This window comes from Perognathus longimembris, chromosome 1 (assembly GCF_023159225.1).
Source record: "Perognathus longimembris pacificus isolate PPM17 chromosome 1, ASM2315922v1, whole genome shotgun sequence".
Lineage (NCBI taxonomy): Eukaryota > Metazoa > Chordata > Mammalia > Rodentia > Heteromyidae > Perognathus > Perognathus longimembris.
In genome coordinates, this window is record NC_063161.1 from 158,277,114 (window position 1) to 158,290,319 (window position 13,206).

Here is a 13,206-nt window from a genome sequence, read left to right on the forward strand (position 1 = left end):
TTTCCGTAGAAAGTGTGCGTGTAGTATGTATGCACCTCAGTGGCTTATCACCAACTGAACACAGCTTGCAACCACCCCTGAGACGGAGGAACAGAATGATCATCACCCACAATTCCTCCTCTACCTTCTCCACAGTCACCCACCGTCCTGATATCGGGCATCCTGTCTTCGTTTAGCCTGTTCGCACCTTCCCTCAAATGGAATCATGTAACATGTTTTTGTGTTCATGTTTTTTTTGTTGCCAGTCCTGGGCTTAAACTCAGGTCCTGGGCGCTGTCCCTGAGCTTTTTGTGCTCAAGGCTAGTAGTGCTCTTCCACTTGAGCCACAGTTCTTCCGGCTGTTTTGGTAGTTATTTGGAGATAAGTCTTATAGTTTTTTCTGCCTGGGCTGGCTTCAAACCTCAGCGCTCAGCCTTCTGAGTAGCTAGGATTACAGGCGTGAGCCACCAGCGCCCATCCAGCATGTTTTCGTAATGGCTGGCTGCTTTGTTTTGTGTGATGTGTCAGTACACTGTCCGGAGTTCCTGTCACCTGTCTCCACTGTGTGGAATATTCCTGTGCCCAGCAGACCTGCTAAACGCAGCCTGAGAGACAAATGGAGGGCTGTTATGAGAACAGCACTCCTGGCCATAGGCACTGGTGTGACGGCCTCTAGAAGCCATGACTCGTGGTACAGGATCAGTTTGTAAACCCTTGCCTTCCATTTCAGGTGAAGTCACTTCAGCCTCCTGTCACAGAAAAGCAAGGGCAGCAGTGGAAAGAGTCAGATCCTGTGATGGCTGGAATCGGAGAGGAGGTAAGTCGGTTTCTGAGGCTCTCCGGACTGGCCCCGAGTGCCGCCATGGGGGGTGGGGGGGGGTCATCGATTCCCACGCTGGGACCTGGCTTGTCGCCAGAGTTGTGCGCTTAGAGTCACTTCCTTCCTGGCTGCTGCAGATCACCCACTTCCAGAAGGAGCTGGAGGAGCTGAAGGCGCGGACCTCCAAGGCCTGCTTCCAGGTGGGCACTGCGGAGGAGATGAAGCTGCTGCGGACGGAGTCGGGGGACCTGCACACCTTCCTGCTGGAGATCAAGGAGACCACGGAGGTGCGTCTCTGTGGGTCTTAAAACCATGCTCCTAGTATTCCAAGGGTGCTGGTCTTCCTGCTGCCTGTGTGCTGGGTAGTTTGCCCACGAGTGCCTGCATTCAGTTGTCCCTTCAGGGTTAATGACAAGTCAGGCACTTAGGGGAGTCAGCCTACTGCTCTGTTTCAGTTTCCTCGTCTGTGAAACGCAGTCGTGATCTCCACTCCTTTGATATATTTAGGAATCCCTATGAATGTAGCATTTTCCATTTAATATAACTTTTGTTTTGAGGATTTTTTTTTTTACTGTACTGGGATTTGAACTCATAACCTCATGCTTTCAGCTGGCTTATTTGCTCACAAGCTGGTAGGCTACCACTTCAGCCAGGCCTCTAGATCTTTTTTCTGGTTGATTGAGGGTGGAGTCTCATAGACTTTTCTCTCCAGGCTAGCTTTGAACCATGATCTTCCAGATCTCAGCCTCTCAATCTACTAGGATTACAGGCTTGAGTCATTGACATTGATCCTTTATGTTTATTTAAAGTTTTCTGTTTCACACTGTTAGAGTTTTTTAAAATAAATAAAAGCGCACATGTAGTATAAAAATATCAAGTGTTTTAATTTTAATTTTCATTATTTTTTTGTCAGTCATGGGGCTTGAACTCTGGGCCTGGGCACTATCCCTGAGCCCTTCAGCTCAAGGCTAGCACTCTACCACTTGAGCCACAGCACCACTTTCAGCTTTCTGGTGGTTCATTGGAGATAGATTCATGGATTTCCTGCCTGGGCTGGCTTTGAACCATGATCCCCAGATCTCAGTCTCCTGAGTAGCAAGGAATACACCAGTGCCCAGCCAAGTATTTATTGTTAATGGCAGCATTTACTGCTACTGCGCTTTCTACTTAGCACTTAACCAGGCTTTCTTCACCTGGATTATCCTCACATTTTTCTCATGTAGAATATACTTCCTCCTCATTTTTCATGTCATAAGAGTGAGGTTTAAAAAGATTAAAACATTTTTTGAAAATCCCCACTTAGCAGTTATATGCCAGGATCTCATTTTGGATTGTTTCCAAGTTCTGGACTTAAATAATAATACTTGGGAAAAGAATGGTCTCAGGTGTTAGCCATAGTTGTATTCAAGGAGAGGGATTATGGGTGTTTTGAGGACTGTTCTTACTTCCAAGTGTCCAAAATCGGGCTGGGGATGTGGCCTAGTGGCAAGAGTGCTTGCCTTGTATACATGAGGCCCTAGGTTCGATTCCCCAGCACCACATAGACAGAAAATGGCCAGAAGTGGCGCTGTGGCTCAAGTAGCAGAGTGCTAGCCTTGAGCAAGAAGAAGCCAGGGACAGTGCTCAGGCCCTGAGTCCAAGCCCCAGGACTGGCCAAAAAAAAAAAAAAACAACCAAGTGTCCAAAATCACATTTGTGATTTTTTTTTTCTAATCACAAAGAATCCATTTTTTAAAAAAAGAGCCTGAGCACCTTCCTTTCCAAGGAATGACTTTTCTGTCTTTTTGAAACATGATTTACATGTATTTGGAGGTTTCATCGGGCTCAATATTCTAGAAACTCCTCCTTCCTTAATCCACAGGGAGAGGCTTTATTGTTTGGAATGTCAGCTTGTGCCCACACATCTGGTTCCTTTTCTAGTCTCTCCATGGAGACATAAGTACGCTGAAGACAACTTTGCTGGAGGGGCTTGCGGGTGTGGAAGAAGCCAGAGAACAGAATGGAAGAAATCACGACTCTGGGTATCTCCACCTCCTCTATAAAAGGCCACTGGATCCCAAGAGCGAGGCTCAGCTCCAGGTAGGATAAGCAACGCACGCACCCTCCGCTGGCCTTTGGTTTGTTTGGCCTCTTGCTTGTCAGTCACGTGCTGCGTGCCACTTGAGCCACACCCCCAGCCCTTTCCCTGTCTTTGGTGAGGTGTGGAGTGGGTGGTAGCCCTTCAGAGAGCTGTTGGTTTTCTACCAATAATATTGTCACACTTTTTTTTTTTTTTTTTTTTTTTTTGGCCAGTCCTGGGCCTTGGACTCAGGGCCTGAGCACTGTCCCTGGCTTCTTCTCGCTCAAGGCTAGCACTCTGCCACTTGAGCCACAGCGCCGCTTCTGGCCGTTTTCTGTATATGTGGTACTGGGGAATCGAACCTAGGGCCTCGTGTATCCGAGGGAGGCACTCTTGCCACTAGGCTATATCCCCAGCCCTATTGTCACACTTTTCATAAAAGTCCTTCTCTGTGGCAAAGAAGATGGCACGCTTTTCAACTTAATGTTCTTTTGGGGTTTTTTGCTGGTCCTGAATATTGAAGTGGACGCTGTCCCCTAGCTTTTTTGCTCAAGGCTAGCACTCTGCCACCTGAGCCGCAGCTCCACTTCCAGTGGTGTTTAATTTGAGATGGGAGTGCCATGGCTTCCCTGCCCCATGCTGGCTTCGAGCCAGGATCCTCAGAGTAAGGGTTACAGGCATGAGGCACCAGGGCTTGGCAGTGTAACGCTTTCTTAAAAAAAAAATTATGAAGGTAAGGTCATAAAAATGTTTTACTTAAAACCCTAGATTGGTCAACCTTTAGCTTCACAGAGCATGCTCTCTGCTGAAACGTGTTTATGAATGAAACCATGGATAGCAGAGTAGCAACTCTTTAGTGAGTGCCAGGTGGTCTGCTAGGTGTTTCCACACCTTATTTCCAGTCCCCAGAACCAGCCGCTCTGAACGCAAGGGCTGTTAATTCGATCAATCATCCGGATGAAGAGCTGAGAGTTCTCTAGGCTGCGGTCCCGGCGGCCATGCAGAGTGGAGCCAGGATTAGAGCCCCGCGCTCCGACTCTCCCGATCGTTTTTATTCTCCATGTCTTCTCGAGCTGAGTGCATTTGGTTTCCCACCTTCTGGATGACTCTCTCTAGCCTTAGTGTGAGGGTCACCCTCCCCTGCCTCACCCTTGGCTGGAATTCTGGAGAAGGGTGCGCGGCGGCACAGGTACAGTCTGGGCTTGGGGAGCCGCCCGCTTCAGAGACCCCGGGGCCCCAGCCCGCCCGCCTGCCTGCCGGGGTTTCCATGCACTGTGGGAGAGCACCCCGCTCGGGAAGCTGCTCCAGGGAAGCGGCTCCGCCCTGCCCCGCTCTGCTCCCCTGGGCCGCACTCAGCTTGAAGTCCGCTTTCTGTCTTCCATTTTAGTTATAATAAGGTTGGTTTTTACCTTCTGGTTCTTGTGTATTTTTTTTGCTGGGCCTTGGGCTTGAACTCGGGGCCCGGGTGCTGTCCCTGAGCTGCTTTTGCTAAAGACTGGCGCTGTGGCACTGAGCCACACCTCCATTTCCAGCTTTTTGGTAGTAATTGGAGCTAAGAGCCCTCAGAGATTTTCCTACTTGGGCTGGCTTTGAACCGTGATCCTCAGATTTCAACCTCCTGAGTAGCTAAGGATTACAGGCATGAGTGACCAGTGACCAGCTTATAAAGAGGTTTTAATGACTGTATTGATACCTGTTATATTTTCCTTATCTATACTAGTTCTCACTATAGATATGCTGCCAAATTATTTTGACTGTTTTGGTACATTTCCCCTCAAACTACTAGGAAGATGTGTCATTTAACCTCCTATCTGCTTGCAGGAAATTCGGCGCCTTCATCAGTACGTGAAATTTGCGGTCCAGGATGTGAATGATGTTCTAGACCTGGAGTGGGATCGGCATCTGGAGCAAAAGAGAAAACAAAAGTGAGCGTGGTTTCTCGCCTCCCACGCGGCGTGGGCAAGGCTGTTGTGTTGGGAGCCGCTCGAGAGACCCCGCAGCCCGCCCTCTGCCCCAGCCCTCCCGCCCCACGCCTGCGCAGAGGGCTCCGCAGTGCCACTTCCCATGGTGTGAACACCCACCCAAAACTATGATTACATCACTCACTGTTAGACACAGTATGTAAAATACCCTAAGATGTGGAGACACAAACACGGAACACGGAAGAGACTGGAAGTATCAATATATATCCATTTCTTTTCTTTTTTTTTTGGCCAGTCCTAGGCCGTGAACTCAGGGCCTGATCACCGTCCCTGGCTTCTTTTTGCTCAAGGCTAACACTCTGCCACTTGAGCCACAGCGCCACTTCTGGCCATTTTCTATATATGTGGTACTGAGGAATCGAACCCAGGGCCTCATGTATACGAGGCAAGCAATCTTGCCACTAGGCCATATTCCCAGCCCCGATATATATCCATTTCTTGATACATTCAGTTCCCCTATGTGTCGTATATTCCAAATTGTCTTTTTCTTTCTTTTCTGCCTCATGCTAGGCAGGGGCTCTATTACTTGAGCCACATCCTCCTCTTTTTTTCAACCTTTTGTTTGTTTATTGTTGTTTTGTGTAGGTTCTGGGGCTTGAACTCTGGTCCTGGGTGCGGTGCCTGATCTCCTTTTGCTCAAGGCTAGTAGTGTTCTTCACTTGAGCCACAGGTCCACTCTGACTTTTTGGTAATTTAGTGGAGATAAGAGTCTCACAGGCTTTTCTTCCTGGGCTGGCTTTGAACAATGAACCTCAGATCTCAGCCTCCCGAGTAGTTAAGATTACAGGTGTGAACCACCAGCATCCAGTCCCTGATATCTGGTCTTTTTGCTTATTTACAAAGCTGTGAGGGCTGGGAATGTGGCTTAGTGGTAGAATGCTTGCCTAGATGAAGCCCTTGGTTCGATTCCTCAGCACCACATAAACAGAACAGGCCAGAAGTGGTGCTCAGGGACAGTGCTCAGGCCCTGAATCAAAGCCCCGGGATTGTGGAGCAGAACGAAAATGTACTTAGAACCTAATACAGAGCAGAGGTATGAAGTTGGGGTGAGCTCTCCCTCCCTCTTACCCTCCAAAGGAGGGCCCTCTGGACCCGATCCCTTGGACCCCATTGGAAATGTCACAGCCCACAGTGCTAGTTGGTATTTCCGTTCATTGGTGTGTGTTGCCCTCCGGCCCCGCCCCTCTTGCAAGAGCGTGGCCTGAGCTGCCCCGGGGGGCATTCTGCCCTGCTTGTTAGCCAGTGGGCTTGTACCAAAGTGCAGCTCTTCCCTGTTGTGGTTTCTCCCGATGCTCTCGTTTCCCTTCCTGCAGTTCATATCCTCACATTGCGTGCTGTTTGCGGTTCCAGTTTGTTCTTTGGTGTGCTGATCCTAGTGTTTAAACTCAGGGCCCAAGCTCTCACTTGAGCTTTTCCACTCAGGCTCTCCCTTGACTTATTTGCTGAGCCACAGTTCCGCTGGCACCTTTTTGTTGGTTAAATGGAGATAAGAGTCTCACAGACTTTTCTGCCTGGGGTGGCCTCAGATTATTCCCCTCATATTTCAGCTTCCTGAAGAGCTCGGATTACAAGAGCTATAGCACCCAGCCTCGTTTTCTGTTTTTTCTTTTTTTTTGGCCAGTCCTGGGCCTTGGACTCAGGGCCTGAGCACTGTCCCTGGCTTCTTCCTGCTCAAGGCTAGCACTCTGCCAACCACTTGAGCCACAGCGCCGCTTCTGGCTGTTTTCTGTATATGTGGTGCTGGGGAATCGAACCTAGGGCCTCGTGTATCCGAGGCAGGCACTCTTGCCACTAGGCTATATCCCCAGCCCCTCGTTTTCTGTTTTATTGGCACTTCCGCTTCAGCCCTTCTGCTAAGTATAACTTGTACCTAACAAAAAACTTCTCTAAAAAACACTTGCACACCTCTGTCACTGGAGGACATTTGGGACTTTGAGGAGCTAATGAGACAAAAGGAAAGAGAATGAAGTTTCTGTTCAACACAAATAGTATTCGTTCTGTAATTAGTGAAAAGAGATTCTCTACATATAGATAGACAGATAGACACATACTCCATATAGATATATATGAAATGAGGCAATTGCATGCATACATGCGTACATATATATACCTGCCTGGTGTGTAAGTGTGAAAGGCCCGCCCGTTGTGTTTGTCCTTGTGTACCTTTTCCTCGAGTGCTGCTCGGGACTCGGAATAGAAGCAGAGGCGCGCAGACAGCCTGTGCTCTGCCGCTGGGGCTCAGCAGCAGCTCGTGCCGCCTGCGCCTTCCGGCTCTTCAGGGCAGACCAGCTTGCCGCTCCCCCCCCCCCCCCAGCTTGTCCCTGTCCTCTTCCTGACAGCCAGCTTCTGTGCCCTTCCACGGAATGTGTGCTTTCCTTTCGTGATTGAGCACACAAAAAAACGTGCAGGTGTTTAATAAAATGCCAGGCCATCCCCTGCTACAGCTACAGCCTGAGTAGCTAGGCTGTTTCCACCTTCCTCACCTGCACTGGCCTTCCCTCGCTCTCCTGCTTTCTAGTGTCTTCTGGGCCTTTCTTTTCTAGCGGTATTTTTTCACTGTTACAAGTGTGGTCCTCTTTGGGGAGGCCGGTGGGTTCCTCGAGTCGTTCACACGTCATTGCGCCCGCAGGCGCCTGCTTGTGCCAGAGCGAGAGACGCTGTTCAACACACTGGCCAACAACCGGGAGATTATCAACCAGCAGAGGAAGCGGCTGAACCACCTGGTGGACAGCCTCCAGCAGCTCCGCCTGTACAAGCAGACGTCCTCGTGGAGCCTGCCCTCCGCCCTGCCCACCCCGAGCAGCACTGACAGGTGCGGAGAGCCGGGCGCCGCGTGGGGGGCCCTTGGCCGGGACGTGACCGCTGACCACGCTCGGTGGTCAGGCCCCTCGCCCCCCTGCGCCTTGGCTCCTTTGCTGGAGAATACAGCTGGCGCTAGGCCACCCGGGGCCTCACCGGGGGACAATAGGTGGGGACTCGACCCAGCATCGAGCCTCTGATGATCTGGTGCTCAACAGGCCATAGCGGTTACCATAGCAGTCGCAATAGTGTTGTTTTATCAGCAGTTTGCTACCCGGGTGAGCGGCCTCCTTGTCTGAGAGGCTCGCCTTTGCCATTCTGCTTGTGGGAGGGAATTTCAGGTCTTTGTTGTTAGGCTGTTTGCCCCTGAGGTTACCACACTGGCTTCGTGTTTCCCGCTGGAACGCCAGAGTGATGTATTTGGTGTGGAGTGGTGTACAGTACTGAGCTGTCCACCTCTCCGTTTACACCAATTGATCAGATGGCATGTTTAAATATTGAGTGTGCCCTTGTCTCTTACACGTAAATGTAGGAGGGTCGTGTGCCCCACGTAGCCTCAGGTTTCTTGGCCCACAGCTGGTTGATTTGTAACGCTGTTCCCTCTCAGTTTTGACAGTGATCTGGAAAGCCTGCGCAATGCTTTGCTGAAAACCACCCTCGAATCCCACTCCAAGCCTTGGCCCAGAGTGCCAGGTAAGAGCCTCTTCCCACCTCGCGGCTGCACGTTCTCACTCAGCCACTCCCATCTCAAGCGCTGAGCGGGGCGCTGGGGTTGCACGCCTGGAACCCTAGCGGCTCAGGAGGCTGCGATCTGAGGACCGCAGCTCAAAGCCAGCTCGAGCAGAAAAGTCCTCCGGAGACTCTTAGCTCCAGTGAGCCACTCAAAAACCGCAAGTGGCTTTTTTTCTTTTTGGCGCTGCTGCAGGCTCCCTGTCATCGTGGTTATCCTCGTTCCTAAAACCCGCCGTACTTTGTGTAAGAAGTGTGGCAAGCACCAACCTCACAAAGTAACACAGTCCACGAAGGGCAAGGATTCTCCGTGTGCCCAGGGAAAGCGTCCTTACGACAGGAAGCAGAGTGGCTAGGGAGGTCACACTAAGCCGATTTTCTGGAAAAAAGCCAAGACTACAAAGATTGTGCTGAGGCTTGAAATTGTTGACTGCAGCTCTAAGAGAATGCTAGCTATTAAGAGATGCAAACACTCTGAACTAGGCGGCAATAAAAAGAGAAAGGGGCAAGTCGTCGAGTTCTAAGCTCCAGCGTTTTGTTATGAAGACAGTATAATGAAGCCATTCCAACCTTTGTTAGGAAGACAAAACCCATGAGGTCAGATTTTTAAACAAACTGGAAGTGGAGCTGTGGCTCAAGTGGTAGAGCGCCTGCCTTGAGCACCAAGAGGCTCAGGGACAGCGCCCAGGCCCTGAGTTCAAGCCCCACAACCAGGAGGAAGAAAGTCATCAGCATTTATGAATTCATGAATTTCTTGCAGCGAAACTGTCGCCCGTGAAACAGGCCCAGCTGAGAAACTTCTTGGCCAAGAGGAAGACCCCGCCCGTGAGGTCCACAGCCCCAGGTAACGTGCTTCAGTCCAGCCACGCGAGGACGTGGTGCGGCGTGCGGGCAGGCGGCTCTGGCTCTGGCGGCACCGCCAGCCGGTCTCCTCGGAGGCACTGGAGCGCGTGGCGGCACGCATGTTCTGCGGGAAGCTGCTGGAGCTCCGCACCGCTCTGGGCCGGCCCCGCACCCCCAGCGCGATTCCCGGGCCTCCCCCAGGCTCCTGCTTTTCACACCTGTGTGTGGCATTGTGCGTGCGCTAGTACTCACGGCCGGCCTCCCGCTCACTCGCTCCGCCCGCCGCGCTTCGCCGAGAGGAGGGAGAGGACTTGGACAGCTGGTCCTCAGCGCGGTCAGCAGTTGTGTCTCAGCTGCAGGTGTCAGAGCCACATCATTGCGGGCTCTGGGTGCGTCTCCAGATGCGGAAGCACGGGCCCTGCCACGATGTGCGGGAGGGCCCTGCCCGCCCAGCACACCTCCCGCTGCTGACGCGCCACCCCGAGGGCCCCCGAGGCGCAGGGCCTCCGCCGCGCAGGGATGGGCGTGCTGCGGCGCGGTGCAGCCTCAGGGAGGCGCCACGGCCGCCTTGATCTGGTCCCAGCTGCCTGCGGCTGCCTGTGGCGGGTACACAGTGGATTGACGGTGCACTCGCCACCGGCTTGCTTCATGAAATGGAGGCAGTGCTTTCTTCCTACAACTGATTCCTCTCCACCTTGCTTTTCTCGTGTATGTGTGCGTGCATGCATGTGTCCATGCACACGCACGTGCCAGGAGTGGGGCTTGAGCTCGGAGCCTCACACTCTCAGCTTTTTTGTTCAATGCTAGTATTCTGCCACTTAAGGTGCAGCTGTTTCCATCATGTAAGCATTTTTATTTTTAAAATTAGGAAATAGAATACACGTTCTGTGGAAAATACACGACCCATATGCCCTGTGACCCAGATTTAGAAACAGCATTGCCACCCCACAGGAGACGCGCGGCAGTTAGGCCTGCACTAGTTCTTATTTCACCTTTTGCTTACTGTTTTTTACTTAATACTCTGGAAAAGTTGAAACTTCCCAATTGCAAGTAATGTACTGGTCCACGTGCAGGATGGCTCTTGATGCAGTGCTGGGTTAACTCGTGAGCTTCCACTTCTGGGTGCAAAGACGTCCCACGCAGCCCGCAGAGCCTCCCTCGTGCAGTCCCTGCCTCTCCACAGGTGGAGAGCCAGAGGATTGTGGTTGGAGGCTGGCACAGGCTCAGCTCAGGGTTTTCGCCAGGTTGACATCTCACCTGGAGGCTCTGGAGCAAAGGCCGCCTCCACATCCTGCAGTTGCTGGTGGGACGCACTTCCCTGCAGGGCAGGACGAGGCCCTCGTCTCTCCTCACCTCTGTTGGCTCCTCACCTGTCTGCGGCTGGCATCGCGCAGGGTTCTTCTCTCGCTTGGCATCTCTGCAGATCCGCCATGTCTATGCTCCCTGTGTTTTGGCTATAACCCGCCCCCCTTCCCTGTGGTAGACAGAAATGTGCCCTAAAGTCTTCATAGTGTAAAGAAGGGGGAAAAAACCAAGCAGAACACGCTAGCATTAAAGATGTGTGTATGCAAACCTACTACTTGAGTCCAAAAAAATCCCTGGCGTTGGGGCCGGGAATGTGGCCCAGTGGTAGAGCGCTTGCCTAGCATGCACAAAGCCCTGGGTTCGATTCCTCGGCACCACATACACAGAAAAAGCCAGAAGTGGCGCTGTGGCTCAAGAGGTAGAGTGCTAGCCTTGAGTAAAAAGAAGGCAGGGACAGTGCTCAGGCCCTGAGTTCAAGCCTCAGGACTAGCAAAAAAAAAAAAAAAAAATCCCTCTGCCAGTAAGAACTTCTGAGCCTACAGCACCTATTCTTTTCCAGCAGCAGGAAATTTCTTTCTTTCTTTTTTTTTTTTTTTTTTTTGCCAGTCTCGGGCTAGACCTCAGGGCCTCAGTGCTGTCCCTGGGCTTTGGTGAACAAAGCTAACACTCTACCGCTTGAGCCACAGCTCCACTTCCTGTTTCTTTTGGTGGTTCATTGGAGATAAGACTCTCACAGACTTTCCCGCCTGGGCTGGCTTCCAACCACGCTCCTCAGATCTCAGCCTCCTGAGTGGCTAGGATTACAGGCATGAGCTACTGGCCACCAGTGTTCGTCTTACTTTTTCACATTCTTCTCTTTGACATCCTTCACGTTAGGATATCCTTCACATCCACAGCTCAGCTCCCAGCAGTAATTATATTGGCTCTGTCTCCATCTCCAGGGAAGACTACATAGCTTTTGGACTTGCCCCGAGTTGTCTAACTTGTGCTTTGTTGGGCTTCTGTAGCCAGCCTGTCTCGCTCAGCCTTCCTGTCTCAGAGATACTATGAAGACCTGGATGAAGTGAGCTCCACATCCTCCATCTCCCAGTCTTTGGAGAGTGAAGACACCCGGGCGCTCTGTAAGGAGGAGGAGGCGGTGGTCCAGGTCCCTCGGCATGCCCCCGTGGTCCGCACTCCTTCCATCCAGCCCAGCCTCCTGCCCCCGATGACACCTTTTGCCAAGTCTCACCTGGCCCATGGTTCTTCCCCCGCCACCATGGGAACGTCCAGTAAGTCAACAACAGAGGCAGGAGAGCTTTCTTCCTGGGAGGTTTTTGACTACCAAAGGATCTCTGGGTTTTAGACAGTTACACTAGGAAGGAACGAAGAAGCGTCATTTCACCCAGCAAGCTGCAGGTAGACACTGAAGAGTAAGAGCCTCCCTGGCCGTGTGCTCTGCACCAGCTGTTCCGTGGAGTCCACCGAGTGCTTGTGGAAGCAAGCCTTGTACAGGACAAAGGGAAAGGATGGGCTTTTTGCCTCACTATAAAGCAAGATCCATACTCCAACCCTTCAGATCCAGCTCACTCCTGCATCCTAGTACATCCCCCCACCCCCCCCACCCAAGCACCAGTTCTGGTGCTGTTCAGAATTGCCCATGACACAGCCTGTACTGTGCACCCTCACGCCGTGCGCGGCTGCGCTCTGCAAGCCAGCTAAGGGGATGGGGCACTGGCCTGGAGTTCCAGTAAAAGCATCTGGTATGGGGCGGGACAGACGTGCGCTTTTAGTGTCCTCACCGGCTGCCCCCGGCTGCCTGCCTGTGTTGATGATTTTGTCGGATCCACGACGATGAACAGCCAGCGGCCCCTGGCACCCATAGGAGAGCTGTCTCCCGTCAGTCACAGAGGGCATGAGTGTGTCAGATGTCACAGCTGAGAGTGGAGATGGGCAGGCACACTGTCCAACGTCATTAACAGTTTCAGGTGCCAGCCTGTCCGTTTACTGCTAGAGCTTAAGACCTGATCTCTAGCATTTTCCCTGGGACCCACCCTGGAAAACTGAGCACCGAACGTTGCCGTGTTCCCTTCCCCTAGCCTGGCCTGACTTGGTGTTCCTTTGCCCTCAGTGTCTGCATCCACCGGCAGGATCATTCCTCAAGGGGCGGACAGCACGATGCTGGCGACGAAAACCGTGAAGCACGGTGCCCCTGGTCCTTCCCACCCCATCGCCGCCCCCCAGGCTGCCGCCGCCGCCGCTGCCCTCCGACGCCAGATGGCCAATCAGGTGCCAGGTAAAGACGTGCCTCAACTGTGGCAGCCCGGCTGTGAGCTGTCCCAAGTCACAGCCGGCACCGGGGGCTCTCTGAGAGGGGTCTGGTGTGACCACCTTCACCCTATGGGAAAAGGGCCGCTAGGAGACAGACCAGCTCCGAACGCCTTTCCTCTTGAGGGGAGGTGTTAGATCCTCCACCTTTAGTTAAGTGGGCCTTGAAATGGTGTTAGTAAATTCCTGCTTTTGGGTGGTGTTCGTTTTGAGCCCTAAACAGTTCCCTAGTTTTTTTTATGTGTGCCAGTCCTAGGGCTTAAACTCAGAGCCTGAGGGCTGTCCCTGAGCTGTTTCGCTCAAGGCTAGTGCTCCACCATTTGAGTCAGCTTGGCTTGCAACATTTTTGATGCTTAGAGATAAGAGTTTCATTGACCTCGTTG

General features: G+C 52.2%; 1 protein-coding gene and 1 pseudogene across 3 annotated transcripts in view; both read left to right on the top strand.

Moving 5' to 3' along the window:
* Nup214 (nucleoporin 214) overlaps positions 1-13,206 on the top strand; it is a 69,779-nt gene that overhangs the window by 21,193 nt on the left and 35,380 nt on the right. For all 3 annotated transcript variants that reach the window (XM_048345129.1, XM_048345135.1, XM_048345119.1), the window contains exons 15-23: positions 710-796; positions 937-1,086; positions 2,720-2,878; positions 4,680-4,783; positions 7,470-7,652; positions 8,247-8,332; positions 9,129-9,212; positions 11,524-11,787; positions 12,627-12,791. In XM_048345129.1, the coding sequence (XP_048201086.1) occupies positions 710-796; positions 937-1,086; positions 2,720-2,878; positions 4,680-4,783; positions 7,470-7,652; positions 8,247-8,332; positions 9,129-9,212; positions 11,524-11,787; positions 12,627-12,791 (1,282 nt within the window). The remainder of the gene's footprint in view (positions 1-709; positions 797-936; positions 1,087-2,719; positions 2,879-4,679; positions 4,784-7,469; positions 7,653-8,246; positions 8,333-9,128; positions 9,213-11,523; positions 11,788-12,626; positions 12,792-13,206) is intronic.
* On the top strand, positions 8,569-8,892 carry LOC125356650 (annotated as a pseudogene).